This window comes from Leopardus geoffroyi, chromosome B4 (assembly GCF_018350155.1).
Source record: "Leopardus geoffroyi isolate Oge1 chromosome B4, O.geoffroyi_Oge1_pat1.0, whole genome shotgun sequence".
Taxonomy (NCBI): Eukaryota; Metazoa; Chordata; class Mammalia; order Carnivora; family Felidae; genus Leopardus; species Leopardus geoffroyi.
Genome location: NC_059341.1, coordinates 38,552,720 through 38,566,543, shown reverse-complemented (window position 1 = coordinate 38,566,543; position 13,824 = coordinate 38,552,720). Strand labels below are relative to the sequence as shown.

General features: G+C 47.9%; 1 protein-coding gene across 2 annotated transcripts in view; it reads left to right on the top strand.

Moving 5' to 3' along the window:
• The window catches only part of CRACR2A (calcium release activated channel regulator 2A), a 133,860-nt gene that overhangs the window by 86,237 nt on the left and 33,799 nt on the right, over positions 1-13,824 (top strand). For both annotated transcript variants that reach the window (XM_045463846.1, XM_045463845.1), the window contains 4 exons: positions 2,137-2,227; positions 5,795-5,890; positions 8,093-8,280; positions 13,442-13,513. In XM_045463846.1, coding sequence (XP_045319802.1) covers positions 2,137-2,227; positions 5,795-5,890; positions 8,093-8,280; positions 13,442-13,513 — 447 coding nt within the window. The remainder of the gene's footprint in view (positions 1-2,136; positions 2,228-5,794; positions 5,891-8,092; positions 8,281-13,441; positions 13,514-13,824) is intronic.

Here is a 13,824-nt window from a genome sequence, read left to right as displayed (position 1 = left end):
GTAGAATTGGTTATTAAGCACAATGGTAAACAGCTTCTATGGATGACTGTAATTAGTATTGCTTTGTCAGACAAAATCAGTTTTTAAATTTCTCCCATCTCACTTTATTAGGTCTTCAGTATTTATGTAGTTGGATTCACTGTCTAAAGTTATCTAGCACCTGAATTTCTTCAAGCATAGGAAGATGATTGCAGGGACCAAGTGAAGACTTTCTTTCTGAAAGTCCCTTGAAACAATATTCATTTCTGTCCTTGAACTGTTCCTATTCAACAGCCAGTGCCTTTGCTCCTCATTTCCCTCTATATTTCCTTGTATTTATTATGGGTTAGCTCATAACCAGCTCATAACCAAAACATCTGTCATTTACCAAGAAGGGATTTCTTACTGTTAGCCAGCAAGACATTTCCTACACCCAGGATGGTAAACACAGGCTCCAGCTCATGGAAGTCTTGGAGAGCTGTCACCTTTTGTGCTCAGCAAAAGTATGGCCATTGCCATACTCACTCAAAGGATTTCTGGTCTTAAGGGTATGGCCGGGAGAGGGAACCTAGAGGCTTCTGGCCTGATATGAGTGACGTTGGCCGTGGAGACTTACACCAGTTCCTTGTCTGGGTCAGTTTTATGGTTTCTACAGATCTAGAAGGATGTCAGTCAAAATGGCTCCTTTGAGTCATACTCAGTCATGTGGTTTAAAGGTACCCCAGCAGGTAGCAAGTGAGGAAGGGACATCTTTTGGTGCAGCAGGGAAGGCTGGCACTGGATTGGAGTCCCAAGTGGATATAAGGCGGTAGGCGTTGAAACGAAGGTCTCAGAGTAATATATACATTCCCATCCTTAATCTTTTGTTCATAAATCTCCCTAGTACCTCTCAGAATTGAAAACTGGAGCTATTTCCTCAATTATTAAAGTCTCCTTACTTGTGTAAAGGACAGAAAGTGCTTATCACCATTTCAGTTTAAAATGGCAAGTGCCAAAATCTGCAGTATGTGTGTGTTCAAACAGCCTTGGGAGCCAAGACATCAGCCTGCTCCTGAACCTGGATTTCCCTTAACAGGTGAGGAAGAAGAATGGGAGGGACTCAGAGAGAGAGCCCTTAGCTGCAGGTCAGGGAAGAGGGGTAACTGTTCAATGCCCTGGAAATGGGAATACATTGGAGTGATAACTTCCATCTCAGTTCAAATGCTAATACCTGATCCTTCCTGTTTGAATTTGGAGGTGGGGGCTGGGGTGGGGAGGCATTCAAAGAAGGATCTATTTGGGGAGAGAAGGAGGAACAACACCAGAGATGACCTATAAACCTTGTTCCCATAGCCATATTTGTCTTGGTCTCTATATAGGAGCAGAGTACCCAGGTTTTTCCTTCCTGTCCTGTGGGGCTCTTCAAGTGTAGGGAGAAGATGCTGGCAGGGAGGAGGAGGGATGTCTCATTATCACTGCCCACCTTTAACCAGCCTGCCCCTTCTCATACTGTCTGCCTGGGGCCGTGGGCCTGAGATGGCATGAGCACTGGCCAAGTGTGGCCCCCACTTCCTTTGTAGGGGGCATGGTTTCCATGATTGTCATTGTCAATATCCATGGGGATATTCATTGTCATGGAATCTTTTGTCATCTGATGAGAAATGTGGATCACATAGACTTAAGCACACAATTTCAGGAGAACCCTATGACAGTATACTTTAGACAGGGCTGATGGAGCCAGGTAGAGAGAAAGCATCCACAGTGGGAAGGAGATAAACCAGGAGCCCAAATAGGAAAGAAGCCCACACAACACAACTTTATACTGTCTATAGCTGTAGGGACCAGCGGACAATAAGGAGGTGCGTTCAGCAGAGGCCAAGGGGCTTGTTGTTGAAATAAAGCAGAATTAAGGAAGACAGAGCCAAGGAAGCTTCACTGAGGAACGTGTGGGTCATCTGGGACTGATGGCTTCCTCATCTAGGAGGAGGACGAGGTCCTGCTGGGCCTCTATGGTCAGCTAATCCTGAGGAACTGGTCCCACCTGACCTACGCAGTCGTCCCCACAGCCCCAAGCTCCTGTTGGGATTCTGGTGCCCAAGCTCCAGAGGATAAATACTCTGGGGGATAAATGAATTTTGGTGTAGACCTTCACAGACTCTCTTTCTGCCACCTCTGCAGGAAAATTGCTGCTTATGATGAAGAAATCCAGCATCTCTACGAGGAGATGGAACAACAAATCAAGCATGAGAAGGAGCAGTTTCTCCTGAAAGTAAGAGTCCACACCAGGGCTTGGCTCTGAGCACCAGGTGGAAATATCGCCTACTCTGACTACCTCCCCCAGTTTAAGATTGCAGTGCCCCCACCTGTGGCACTGTGGATTCCTAGTCTCTCTGCTGCTTTATTTATATTTTTCAAGACATTTGTCACCTTCAGACATGACATTTAATTTCCTTGTTTATTTTTGTTAATTATGGTCTGTCTCCTCCTACTATCATGTAAGCACTGCAAGAGCAGGGATCTTTAAAAAAAAAATGTTTATTTATTTATTTTGAGAGAGAGAGTGTATGAACAGGGGAGGGGCAGAGAGAGAGGGAGACAGAGAATCCCAGGCAGGCTTTGCACCGTTACCACAGAGCTCGTCATGGAACTCGAACCCACAAACGTGAGATCATGACCTGAGCTGAAACCAAGAGTCAGATACTTAACTGACTGAGCCACCCAGTCTCCCTGAGAGCAGGGATCTTTATCTTTACTTGTTACTGTATCCACAGCCCCTCAGCCATGCCTGGAACACGGTTGGTACTCAATAAATACCTATTGAATCAGTGAATGAATGAACTAATGACGAAAGGATGAAGGTGCATGTGCTTACCAGTTACAGCAGCTTGGAGACCGGGTCTGATACTGGCTGGTCCCAGACCTGGAAGGCAGGCCCACCCAAATGCAGTCCATTCTACTCCATGCCCAGCAGCTCCTCTAGGGGGACCATCATTAGAGCCTATGCTTCCCATCCTTTCCCTTAGACACCTAGAAAACTTAATAACCAACACAAGTCAAATCCCACCCTTCTCGGACCCCATGGGAGAAAATGTAGAGCTCACATACCTCGTTCCGACTCTGGCATTTAGCCTCCTAGCAGCCTCTAGCCTGCTGTTTGTCTTGGGAGGTCAGAATTGGTGAAATTCTCTCCTCTTCCAAACTAAGCAGGGTCCTTTTGGGAGCATATTTATAAAACAAAGCTACAGGAAACTCTCTCTTACCCATTTTTTCATTATCCACTTGGTGAGTTCTCAACAGAAAAGTCCTTGATCTTGAATGGTAGCTTTAGGCTGCCGTTACAACAATCCCATGAACTGGGTGGCTTATAAACAACAGACATTTATTTCTCACAGTCCTGGTGGCTGGACATCCAAAATCAGGGGGCCAGTGTGGTCAGGCTCTGGTGAGAGCCCACTCCCTGGTTCTGGCTGTGGCCCTCTCGCTGCATCCTCACGGGGCGGGGGGCAAGTGTGTCCATGGGATCATCACCTTGGGGGTTAAGTTTCAACATAGGACATCTGGGAATATAGCAGAGGGACCATGTCTTGCGCTGCCTCTCAGAACAGAACCTGGGCTATTGCCACAACCCTTCCCTCCTCCTTAATGCAGGTTGGTTTGAACCAGTTTTTATTTATATGCTGATTTGGATTATCTACACCGAGGATCTATTTATTATCACAGATACCATTCAAAACAAGATGAAGTCTGAATGCTTTCCAGAAAAAGCCCATCATATTCTCCAACTAGAGCCCTCTGAAGGCTTGTCTGTATTTCCAGACTCCCCCTGTACCCATTCTTTCTTAGAGCTTTAAAACAGTCTGCCTGTCCCTTGCCCTTCAGCATAGTTGGATGAGTATAAGGCAGACAGAACTCACACACTTGTCACCCAGCATACCCTAAAATAGTTTTCTGAGAACAGTAGCCTTTTTTTTCCTGCAGTAGGAGAGTCACTCCCTTTACCCCAAATGATCTACTGCTGGGCCATGACTACAGGTCAGAGGTCCTAGCTAAAAAAAGAGGCCTGCTTCCAGAAGCAAAAGGTGGGCCAAGGTGTGGGAACTGGGAATGGGAAGAGGTGGGAGGAAAAATTTCAAGGACACATTAGGATCATGTAAGGGTATATGACCACACCACTGTACCCTTCACCCCCCATTCCACTCCCTCCTTCCCCTTCTAGTACCCCAGGCCTTTCAGGCCCAGTGCCTAGGTTTTCCACTTTTGCACAAACACAGAAACTGTTAAAATGTGTTTGGCTTTACAGACACAGGCTTTTGCCTTGTCACAACGTGAGAACAGTGGTGTGACAGTTTATGACAGCATGAGAAGGGCTGGGCCTTCTGGCTCTACATGAGCAGTCTGTTTGACCACGAGGGAAATACTTAATGACTGGCACACTCCGGCTCAAGGAAAATAGACGCCCCCCCTCGATGCTCTGTGCTGGCCGGGGCTATAAGGCACTCTGCAGGCCCACCATGGGGATGGCAGCATCCGTGCTGGACTTGTGGAGCTATCCGCCTCCCCGGCACTGTTCATGGGGCACCTACTCTGTGAGTGACAGCCAAGCTGAACGAAGCAGGTTCCCCGGTGGAGGTGTTGACAGCAGGAGCTTCCTGGTCAGATATTCCCCCTATCGTTGCCTGTGGTTGATGTGAGGGCGATCACAGGCTGTCCCTGAGCTCCATGTACCTACCTGAGAACAGGCTGAGGACCAGGTAGTGTCTACAAAAGATGAGTCCAGGAAATAATTCTGAGCCTTGGAACGGAGGTGTCCAAAGGCCTGTGTCCTGAGAGTGGTTGTGTGCTCCCAACCCCCTGGTGCCACCATCACACCCAGCCTCATAGCCCCTCTAGTGTCCAGCATTCCAGGCTGTCCTCCAAGGCAGGTGGAACCCCAGGGGCTCCTGTCATGAGCTCTATGCACATTATAATGGTTTCTTCTCTCCCTGCAAGTTTCACACCTCATTTCTGCCTTCAGGGGAGTGAAGAGCTGTAGGTGGCCTGCATATTTTTGTTTCTGTCCTGTGAACAAAGAAACAATGATAGATGAATGAAGTCAAGTCAGCTAGGTAAGACCAGGGCTGGAGCCTCAGTCTCCTGACGCCCAGATGAGGGACCTTGTACCAGACCAGGCTCTGTGAGAGTGTCAGGCGTCCAGACAGCCCACACAGTTTTCTCTTTACCCCACCCCAAGCCCTTTCTCACTGCGTCAGCAGCTTCCTGAGTGGGGAAGACCAGTTCTAGGGCGGGAGGGGAGGGGCTGTGGATCACAGAGGTAGAGCTATCACAAGAGCAAGGCTGGGACACCTCAATCATGGTGGGACACAGTGAGGACCTAGACCCTCAAGGGGAAGAAGTAATGCCCTGTGTTTCCCGAGCAAGGGGTAGTGTGAGGGAACAAATGACTCTACCCAACGTGGAACAGAATATCCACATTAGAAGGATACCCCCCCCCAATTTAGAGATAAAGAGATGGAAGTGTGAGATTCTCTATGTTCAGTACTCCACCACTAACCAACACTGTCTCTCTCTGGGGGAGCGGTGCACAGTCATTGGTCATGGTCACACATGGTGGGAGTTGGGGAGTTGGCATGACCCCTTATGAGCACTTGCTCTGTCTCCGTCCCAGTGGGCCTCCCTGACCAGCCAGGCAGGGCATCGAAGCCCTGGAATGTTGTGGGAAGGGCCCTACAATCCAAAAGGATAGGGAGGCCCTGCTGTTGAGCAGGTGCAAGGTGGGGGACAAATCTCCATCCCAAGTGCCCTGGGGCCTCACGCGTCCTTCTCTCTGGCCCGGCAGGACATGGAGAGGTTTCAGGCCCGCAGTCAGGAGCTGGAGCAGAAGCTGTTATCCAAGGAGCAGGAGCTGGAGCAGCTCATCCAGAAGCAGCAGCAGGTGCGCCTTTGCCACGGCCTTGGAGCACCTGGTTCCTCTCTCCATTCCATTCCCACCCCCCACACCCCCCCCCCCCCGCTCTTGCCCACTTTTCCTGCTATTCACTCAAGGATTTGGGTTTGTTTGTCTGTTTTTAATCGGAGGAGAACCATTTAGCTGTACAAAAGATAGCATTTTGAAACCACAGGTGATCTCAGGATAAAGCCTTTACCTCTCCAGCGCCAGGTGTTTAGTTGGGAAAAGTTGCCAAGAATTCTCCCTCAAGGCATCTGAAGACATTGTCAACCTAATTACACCCAGGAGCCGCCAGAATGCCAAACATTAATTTGTTTCCTGCATCCTGGGTAAGAGGAGAGGGGGGTGCTGTGGTACAAAGGACGGAGTCACTAATGCTTTGTGGGAGGCTGCAGTGATGTCTTCCCACTGGGATGGCCATGGATGCCTCCAGCTGGAAGAGACTCTTCCAAGATCAATTTGCCCATCCCCTGTTTTCCTGTGCGCCCGGAAGAGGTTCCTTAGCCTTTTTTTTTTGTGGCTATGCCCATCACCCCACAGGATGGATGCAGACACCAGATATTCCTCTGATGCACATGAGCCCCGACGAGGCGGTCTGGGCAGTACACTGTGTAGGGTGGTGTCCAGCCACCATGGCTGCCTAATGACCTCAGGAAGATTGATTACCTAGTCAAACTTCACAATCATAGACTCCTCTCCAAGGTGAGGGCTCGTTGGGGGAGAGAAGGCCAGGATGTCACTTGGCCTCCCGTTTTGTTTTGTCTGGCTCTGGAAGTAATCCAGCCCTGGACAGACCCAGACACACCGCATCCATTTGTATAGAGAGGGCTATTTTCAGCAACACAGTAAAATATGCTTGAAGCTACCCCATGCTGAGGCTAGAGACTGTCCCTCTCCTGCTGCTCCCTGACCTATGTATGCATTTTGGTTTCTTTCTTTCTTTTTTTAATAAATTCTTTTTTTTTTTTTTAAGTTTATTTTTGAGAGAGACAGAGACAGTCTGAGCAGGGGAGGGGCAGAGAGAGAGAGAGGGATCGAGAGAATCCCAAGCAGCTCTGAGCTGTCAGCACAGAGCCCAGTGTGGGGCTCGAACTCATGAAACCATGAGATCATGACCTGAGCCGAAACCAAGAGTCACCCATGCGCCCCTTGGTTTCTTTCTCTTGCAACACGATAATTTCCACCGGAGGAACTGCCAGCTGCCTTCCCATTACCCTTCCACAGCTATCCCTTGCTTCTACTCTTTCTCCCCCTCACTATTATGCATTAAGTTCTTACCAATTAGACTTATCCCTCAAACGAATGATTACCACTCTATTTAATTACTGCATGCTTGCCTGATTACACAGGAGCCTCTTGAGAATCACACAAAATTCCTTGTTGCTGCCTCCTCTTCCCCTCACTGGCCACATTTATAAAACTAAATTTATTATGATATATTTGCCTTGGTTTGATTTCTCCTCTGGTGAGAGGGTTAGAAGCTTTGCAAAGCAGAATCACCAGCCAAGAAACGCTGCAGTTATACAAATGCAGGTTTTTTTAGTTCCTTTTGGGACCATGAAAAAAAAAAAGGTATGTGTTTGGTCTGACCTGTTTTAGCTGTTTCCTAAGAATTTCCAGGGTTTCTGGCCACCACACAACATTTCTCTAGATTAAAGGAATGGATTTATTTAGCGGAGCAAAGAAAAGGGGATACACAGATTTGCTGTCAGAATTCAAAATTAGGAAGGACAGTTTTATGAAGAATGCCACTTAGCTGCTTCCCAGGTCCATCAGGGCCAAGGGGGACAATTGGCTGAAAGGACAAGAGGGATTTAGGTTGGCTCTCAAGACTATGGATGAGATGCTAATGGCATCATTATTGTCACCGGGATTGGGGACACAGATGGATTGTTGACCTCCCTTTCCCAGCAGTCTTTGTGAATGGTGCTGTTCCCTCTGGACTGTTCAGTAGCCCTGTGGAGACAGGGGAGAGATGAGATGTGCTCTGGCCATTCCTCCCTGCCCCCAAAAGTGCATCCATGTGACTTAAGGAGCAGGGCAAAGCCTGTCGAGTCCCAAGGGCAGCGAGGGCTGGCAGTGAGGGCTCCTGCCCACAGGTGGAGAAAGTGAGGGGAGACTGGGGCGGAGCCAGATGGGATGGGGGTTGTTCATCATTCCCTCCTGCTCCCCCACCTTCCTTTCCAGCTGGAAGGCCAGTGCACCACCCTGCAAAATGATGAGCATGAAACCAAGGCTGAGAACACCAAGCTGAGAGTCACAAACCAGGAGCTGGCCCGGGAGCTGGAGCGGACCTCCCGGGAGCTGCAGGATGCCCGGAAACAGCTGGAGAGCCTCCAGCAAGAGGCCCACCAACTCCACCAGGAGAAGGAGATGTGAGTCTGGCCCTCGTGGGTTCCTGTCCCTTCTGTCCAGCCTCACCCCCTGCTGTGAGCATGACATCGTCTCCTCCCTTGGAGACCCTGTCGCCTTGCCTAGAACTTGGGGCTCAGGGTCTCCTTGGTCCCTGAAATCTCTTCTAGGATCCCGAGGCCATCAAGCAGACCAGAACTGTAGCAAGCAGAATCTAGGATTGACAGGAAATCTACAACCCTGTTCTTGGGAAATGTATCATGTGATTCAAAAGATGTGTTATCCACCCAACAAATACAGGGCAGTCACTGAGAAAAGGCTGAGTGTGTGGACAGACCACACGTGACTGTCATAGGTTAGAGACCCAGGATGAGAGTGAAGCAGGTAGGCTTCTGAGATTTAATCTGATGGAGTATATGACAGTACCCTGGAATCTTCACTGCAGTCTGCCTACTCTCTCCTACCAGTGTCCCTCTGTGTGGACACAGTGTGGTGAGCCCCACATCTCTCAGGGCCTGGTTTGCCAGTGACCTGCTCTTGGTGTGCGGCCAGTGGACTCAGCCTGCTAGGCAGAAGCACACGTAAGGAAGAATCAAGAGCTGGGTCTGCAGGCTGGGGCTGAGGAGCTGCCAACAGTCGTCTTGGGAGTGTTAGGTTCTGAGAACAAATGCACTCTTTGGCGTGCTCAGGGACAGGAATCCCACTTATTTGTTCACACATTTATATTTGTTTACTTACTCATTTGTCAAAAATTTATTGCAGACGGCTCTGCCCCAGGTACCATGTTGTACATTCAACATATCTCACCTATGTCAACAATTTGACATTGTTTCATATGAACTTTACAGCATCCTGATGTGGCAGGTACTGTTATTATCAACTCTAAGTTATGGACGAGGAAGCTAAGAGTCAGAGGTTTTCAGTAACTCTCTAGCGCAACACTCCGTGCTAGACACATCTTGCTGACTCCACACAGTGAATCATGAACCGGCCAGAAAATATGTACTCAGGAATGGGACTGGCCATCATTCACTCATCACTCATTCATGCATTCGTTCATGCCCTTCATTCATTCTGCAGAAGGTAACGTGTGCCTGGTCCTGTGCCAGGTATTCAAACAGTGTGATTTCAGAGGAAAGGGCAGTATTACTTACCAGTGCCTGAGTGTTAACATACGTTAACTGTCCTTGTTCAAAAGGGAAAGCCCTCACTCCGTCTGAATGATGGCAAAATTTGGGTCCGTTGGCCTAAATCAAATTGTTCTGCTGTCTGTCCTGTGTGTGCTGTCCTGTACTGTTTTGGACTGATTTGCCAGGGTGAAAGAAAGGAAATGTGTTTGCATGTGGAGTTTTACCCTAAAAAGACTTCTCTAGTTTTTTTATTTATTGATTTTATTTTTTTTTTAATGTTTATTTATTTTTGAGAGACAGAGACAGAGAATGAGCAGGGTAGGGACAGAGAGAGGAGACACAGAATCTGAAGCAGGCTCCAGGCTCTGAGCTGTCAGCACAGAGCCCGACGTGGGACTCGAACTCACAAACTGTGAGATCATGACCTGAGCCGAAGTCGGATGCTTAATGGACTGAGCCACCCAGGTGCCCCAAGATTTCTCCAGTTAAAAAGAAAATGTATTCTGAGCAGCTGACTTAAGACAAACCCCTTCACTCCAATTCTTGGGTGACCAGGGGAGGACAGTGTATTTCATTGTAAATGAGCAAAATCAGTTCCTCCTCATTGAGAGCAGGCCAACAAGGCACAGGCATTTAACTTTACAAACAGAATTAAGGACTCAGGCTCTTAAAATTGAATCGAGTTTTAAAACAACAAACATCTGAAGGCACCAGCATTAGAACAGCAGATGGAAATAAGCACCCAGTGCCAGGGTATCAAATCACAGCATGAGGATTAAAATCTTTCTGAAGTCTTATCTTAATTAACCAAGCCAGAGACAATCTCTGGAGGCTGGGAACTGAAAAAGAGGGTCAGGAGGAAGAGATAAATGATTTCAGGAACTTCATGACTTGTTTTCAAAAAGCGCACAATGCCTTATGCAGCTGGAAAGCATGCTGGAGCCCAGGAGAGTGTGTCCTGTCTGGGGAGGTCAGGAGAGAGGGCAGTGAGAGCCTTAGCTGGTTCCCTGTAGAACAGAGTCCCAGATCTGCAGTACTGATAGCAGATGAGTGCTCTAATCCACCTCTTCATTTTATAAATGAAGAACTTGAGGCTCAGAGAGATGCAGTGACACAAAGCCACACAGCTAGCTAGTGCCAGAAAACAGGGACAGAGCCAAGTTCTCCCCACATCATGTGCTTCCCCCCCAACTCACAATGTCTTGCTGTCTGATGCTGCACTAGAGCAGCTGGGAAAGGAGAGGACGGTACTGGGAGATAAAAAGACTTAGTCACTTATCAGCTAGAATTCTAAATGGGCAAAATTAATTTTTCTGTTCTCCAAAGATGCTCAAGGAGGGAGAACTTGATTTTAAAATAAGATAAAGAAAGAACAATCAAGCAGGAGAGATAACATAAAGATGAAGGTCAGCTGGGAAGCAGCACCTGTTTATTTTGTTAATGAATTTTTGTTTGGGGCGGGTAGTTTATGACGAGACACAAAAGGATCTATACTCAGCAAGAGGTCTGCAAAGACCCAGAGGCCACCCCTCAGGGTTTCTTGTGGATCCTTCCAGAGTGTTCTATGCATATACAAGCACACACACACACTTTTCATTTACACACTGTTCTGCATTTGCCTGTGTTTTCACTTGGCGATATATTTTGGAGATGCTCCCTCTCTCATCCCTCTCCAGAAAATAAAGCCAACAGCAGTTCCCTAAAGACAGCCATAAACCTGTCACCAGTCACTCCTATGAAAAATGGTAATTTCTTTCTCTTTCAGTCCACATAGTACCAAGTACAGACCTTTAGAATGTCTAGGTTAGATGCCTTCCTTTTTGTAAACACAGAAAAAGTCTGACAATGTGTGTGTATCTAAATAGATGCATGTTTATTAGACAAATAGGTAGACATATTTCATCAATATGTAATGTGTGTGTGTGTGTGTGTGTGTGTGTGTGTGTGTGGCTCCAGCAGTCAACTCTGTTGTGTCTACAGTGCAAAGACCTGGAATGCCTTATTTCTTAGGAATCGCTCCTAAACCAAATGTTCTGTGAGAACACAGATGTCAGGTGTCCAGGGAGTGATTTCCCTTAGCAGGGGTAGAGTTGTCTGCTCCTGGTTGAGAATCAGAACCCAGGGCTGGGACAGAGGATCCACAAAGCCATCGTGGCTCACAGGGCACCGCAGCAGCAAACAGCTGTGCTCACATACTGCTCATCACAGCAGAATCCTAGACAGGGATTTGGGGACCCAGTTTGGATAATGGGAAATACATTGTTTTCCCTCAAGTTGAAATTAAATATAATTGGTAATAAAGTGTTAGGAATTGGCATCTCTGCAGGAGCTAGAGAAGTTTTATTGCTTAATTAGGATTGTCTGAGGTGAACTTAGAATTTGATTCGGTCTGTTATTGTTGTAAATTGACTTTATAATTATTCCATAAAGGGGGAAGAACCACACAGATACCTTTTAAGGAATCTATTGTGAGGTGGGCTCAAGCCTTATGGACCGAGCAAGCAGGTGCTGTTTTTGCCAGCTCAGTAATGACATTGAGGGTGCGGCAGAGGGGTGACTGTCCCCACCCAGCCCGGTGTGTGCACAATCGGGGTAGTCTGGACAGCCTATGGAAATGGACGCATTTTGTGAGACTATAAGATGCTCCCTACACTAGCAACTATGCTGTGGTTTGGAAATGTGGAACTTTGGGCCTTTTGCAGTAACCTTAGGGGTGATTTAAACATTTCTAAAAGCACAGTGCAGAGCCCGGAGGGAAGGATGGAGGCAAAGTTGCGAAGTTCAGCAAGGCTTATTTTCCAGTGTCACCCAATTCTGCTTTCCTTTTTTTTCTTTCTTCCCCGGGTGGTGTTGAATACCTCCCCGACTCACCCCTCCCTTCCTCTCTTCCTTCCTCCATCCCTGCCTCCTTCTTTCCTCCCCCACTCTCTGCCCTCTCTCCTTTTGTTTCTTACTACTATTCGTTTGTTGTTGTTGTTGTTGTTGTTGTTGTTGTTGTTGTTGTTTATGTATTTATTTTGAAAGAAACAGAGCATGAAGAGTGCACAAGCGAGGGAGGGGCAGAGAGAGAGGGAGACAGAGAATCCTAAGCAGGCTCCAGGCTCCAAGCTGTCAGTATGGAGCCTGATGTAGGGCTTGAACCCACGAACTGTGAGATCATGACCTGAGCTGAAATGAAGAGTTGGACGCTTAACCAACTGAGCCACCCAGGGCCCCCTGTTTCTTACTGCTTTTTGTTGACGACACCTTCATGCTGGGCACTGGGTTGCATTTAGAGATGCAGACAAACCAGGCAGTCCCTACCTCACCATCTGAGTTGGTCTCCAGACACCTCCACTACCTCTCAGCTCCTCCCTCCCCTTACTCAAAGGGTGATTGACATGATTGACGTGTTCACACTGTGATCTAAGTATCTGATTATGATTGATACATTTGATGTCTGCTTTATGGCTAGAGATGAGAACTCCTAAGTTAAAGAAATGAATGACCAACAGAGGAAATTACAGAGATCTAAGAACAGATTGGAGACTTATAGGGGAGGATGGGGAAGGGGAAAGGATTCTTCTGGAGCTCCTGGAAACAAACGAAACCAGCTACAGGAAAAATACAAGTTCTGCTCTCACTTGCAGGATTGGGCTGGAGAGTATTGGTTCTGGGTAGGACAGGGTCACCTGGAGCCTGGGAAGGCCAAGTGATTATTATGAAGCCCTGTTCATGGGTTTGGGAGTAGGGGGTCCTAATCTACTCAGTCGTGGATTGTCTATGGGACATGGGGAGAGTTACTGGTTCTCTGTCTGTGTCTATAAAATAGGGGTAATCTCACCTTCCAAATCGGGAGTCTGTGATGATGAAGTGAGATCATAGCTGTAACCACCTGCACACAGCAGGTGCTCATCAGGGGAGGCATATCCCTCTGACCCCAGGGTGGGGTGCTACCTGCTGGTCCTACCCAGGACCAACTACAACAGGACCAACTACAACACAGCCCCTCACACAGTGGTGGCTTAAATCCCTGCTATAGAAGCTCATAAGTCTGTGTTGGCCTCTTCTTCAGGGAAGTGTACCGTGTGACGGAGAGTCTGCAGCGTGAGAAGTCGGGGCTTCTGAAACAGCTGGATCTCCTGAGGTGTGTCAGCATCAGATGTGTTCTGAGAGCATATCCCACATTCCTTGGGTTGGAAGAGCCAGGCTGAAAGTCTTCCCTGCCTACATTCTGGATGATCACAGCTGCTGAGAGAGTGCCCTCATTCCCCTGATCCCCAGCATATTGTGTTTGGTCCATTCACACACACACCCACATCCCTCTCCAGTTTGTACATCTGCAGGTAGGCTCTGCCTCATTCTTTGTGGCATCTCCCACAGCACCTTATGTGGTACTTGCTCAGGTAGGAGCGGAACTGAATTTCGTGAGCATCTACCCAGTGGAAGATATAGTAT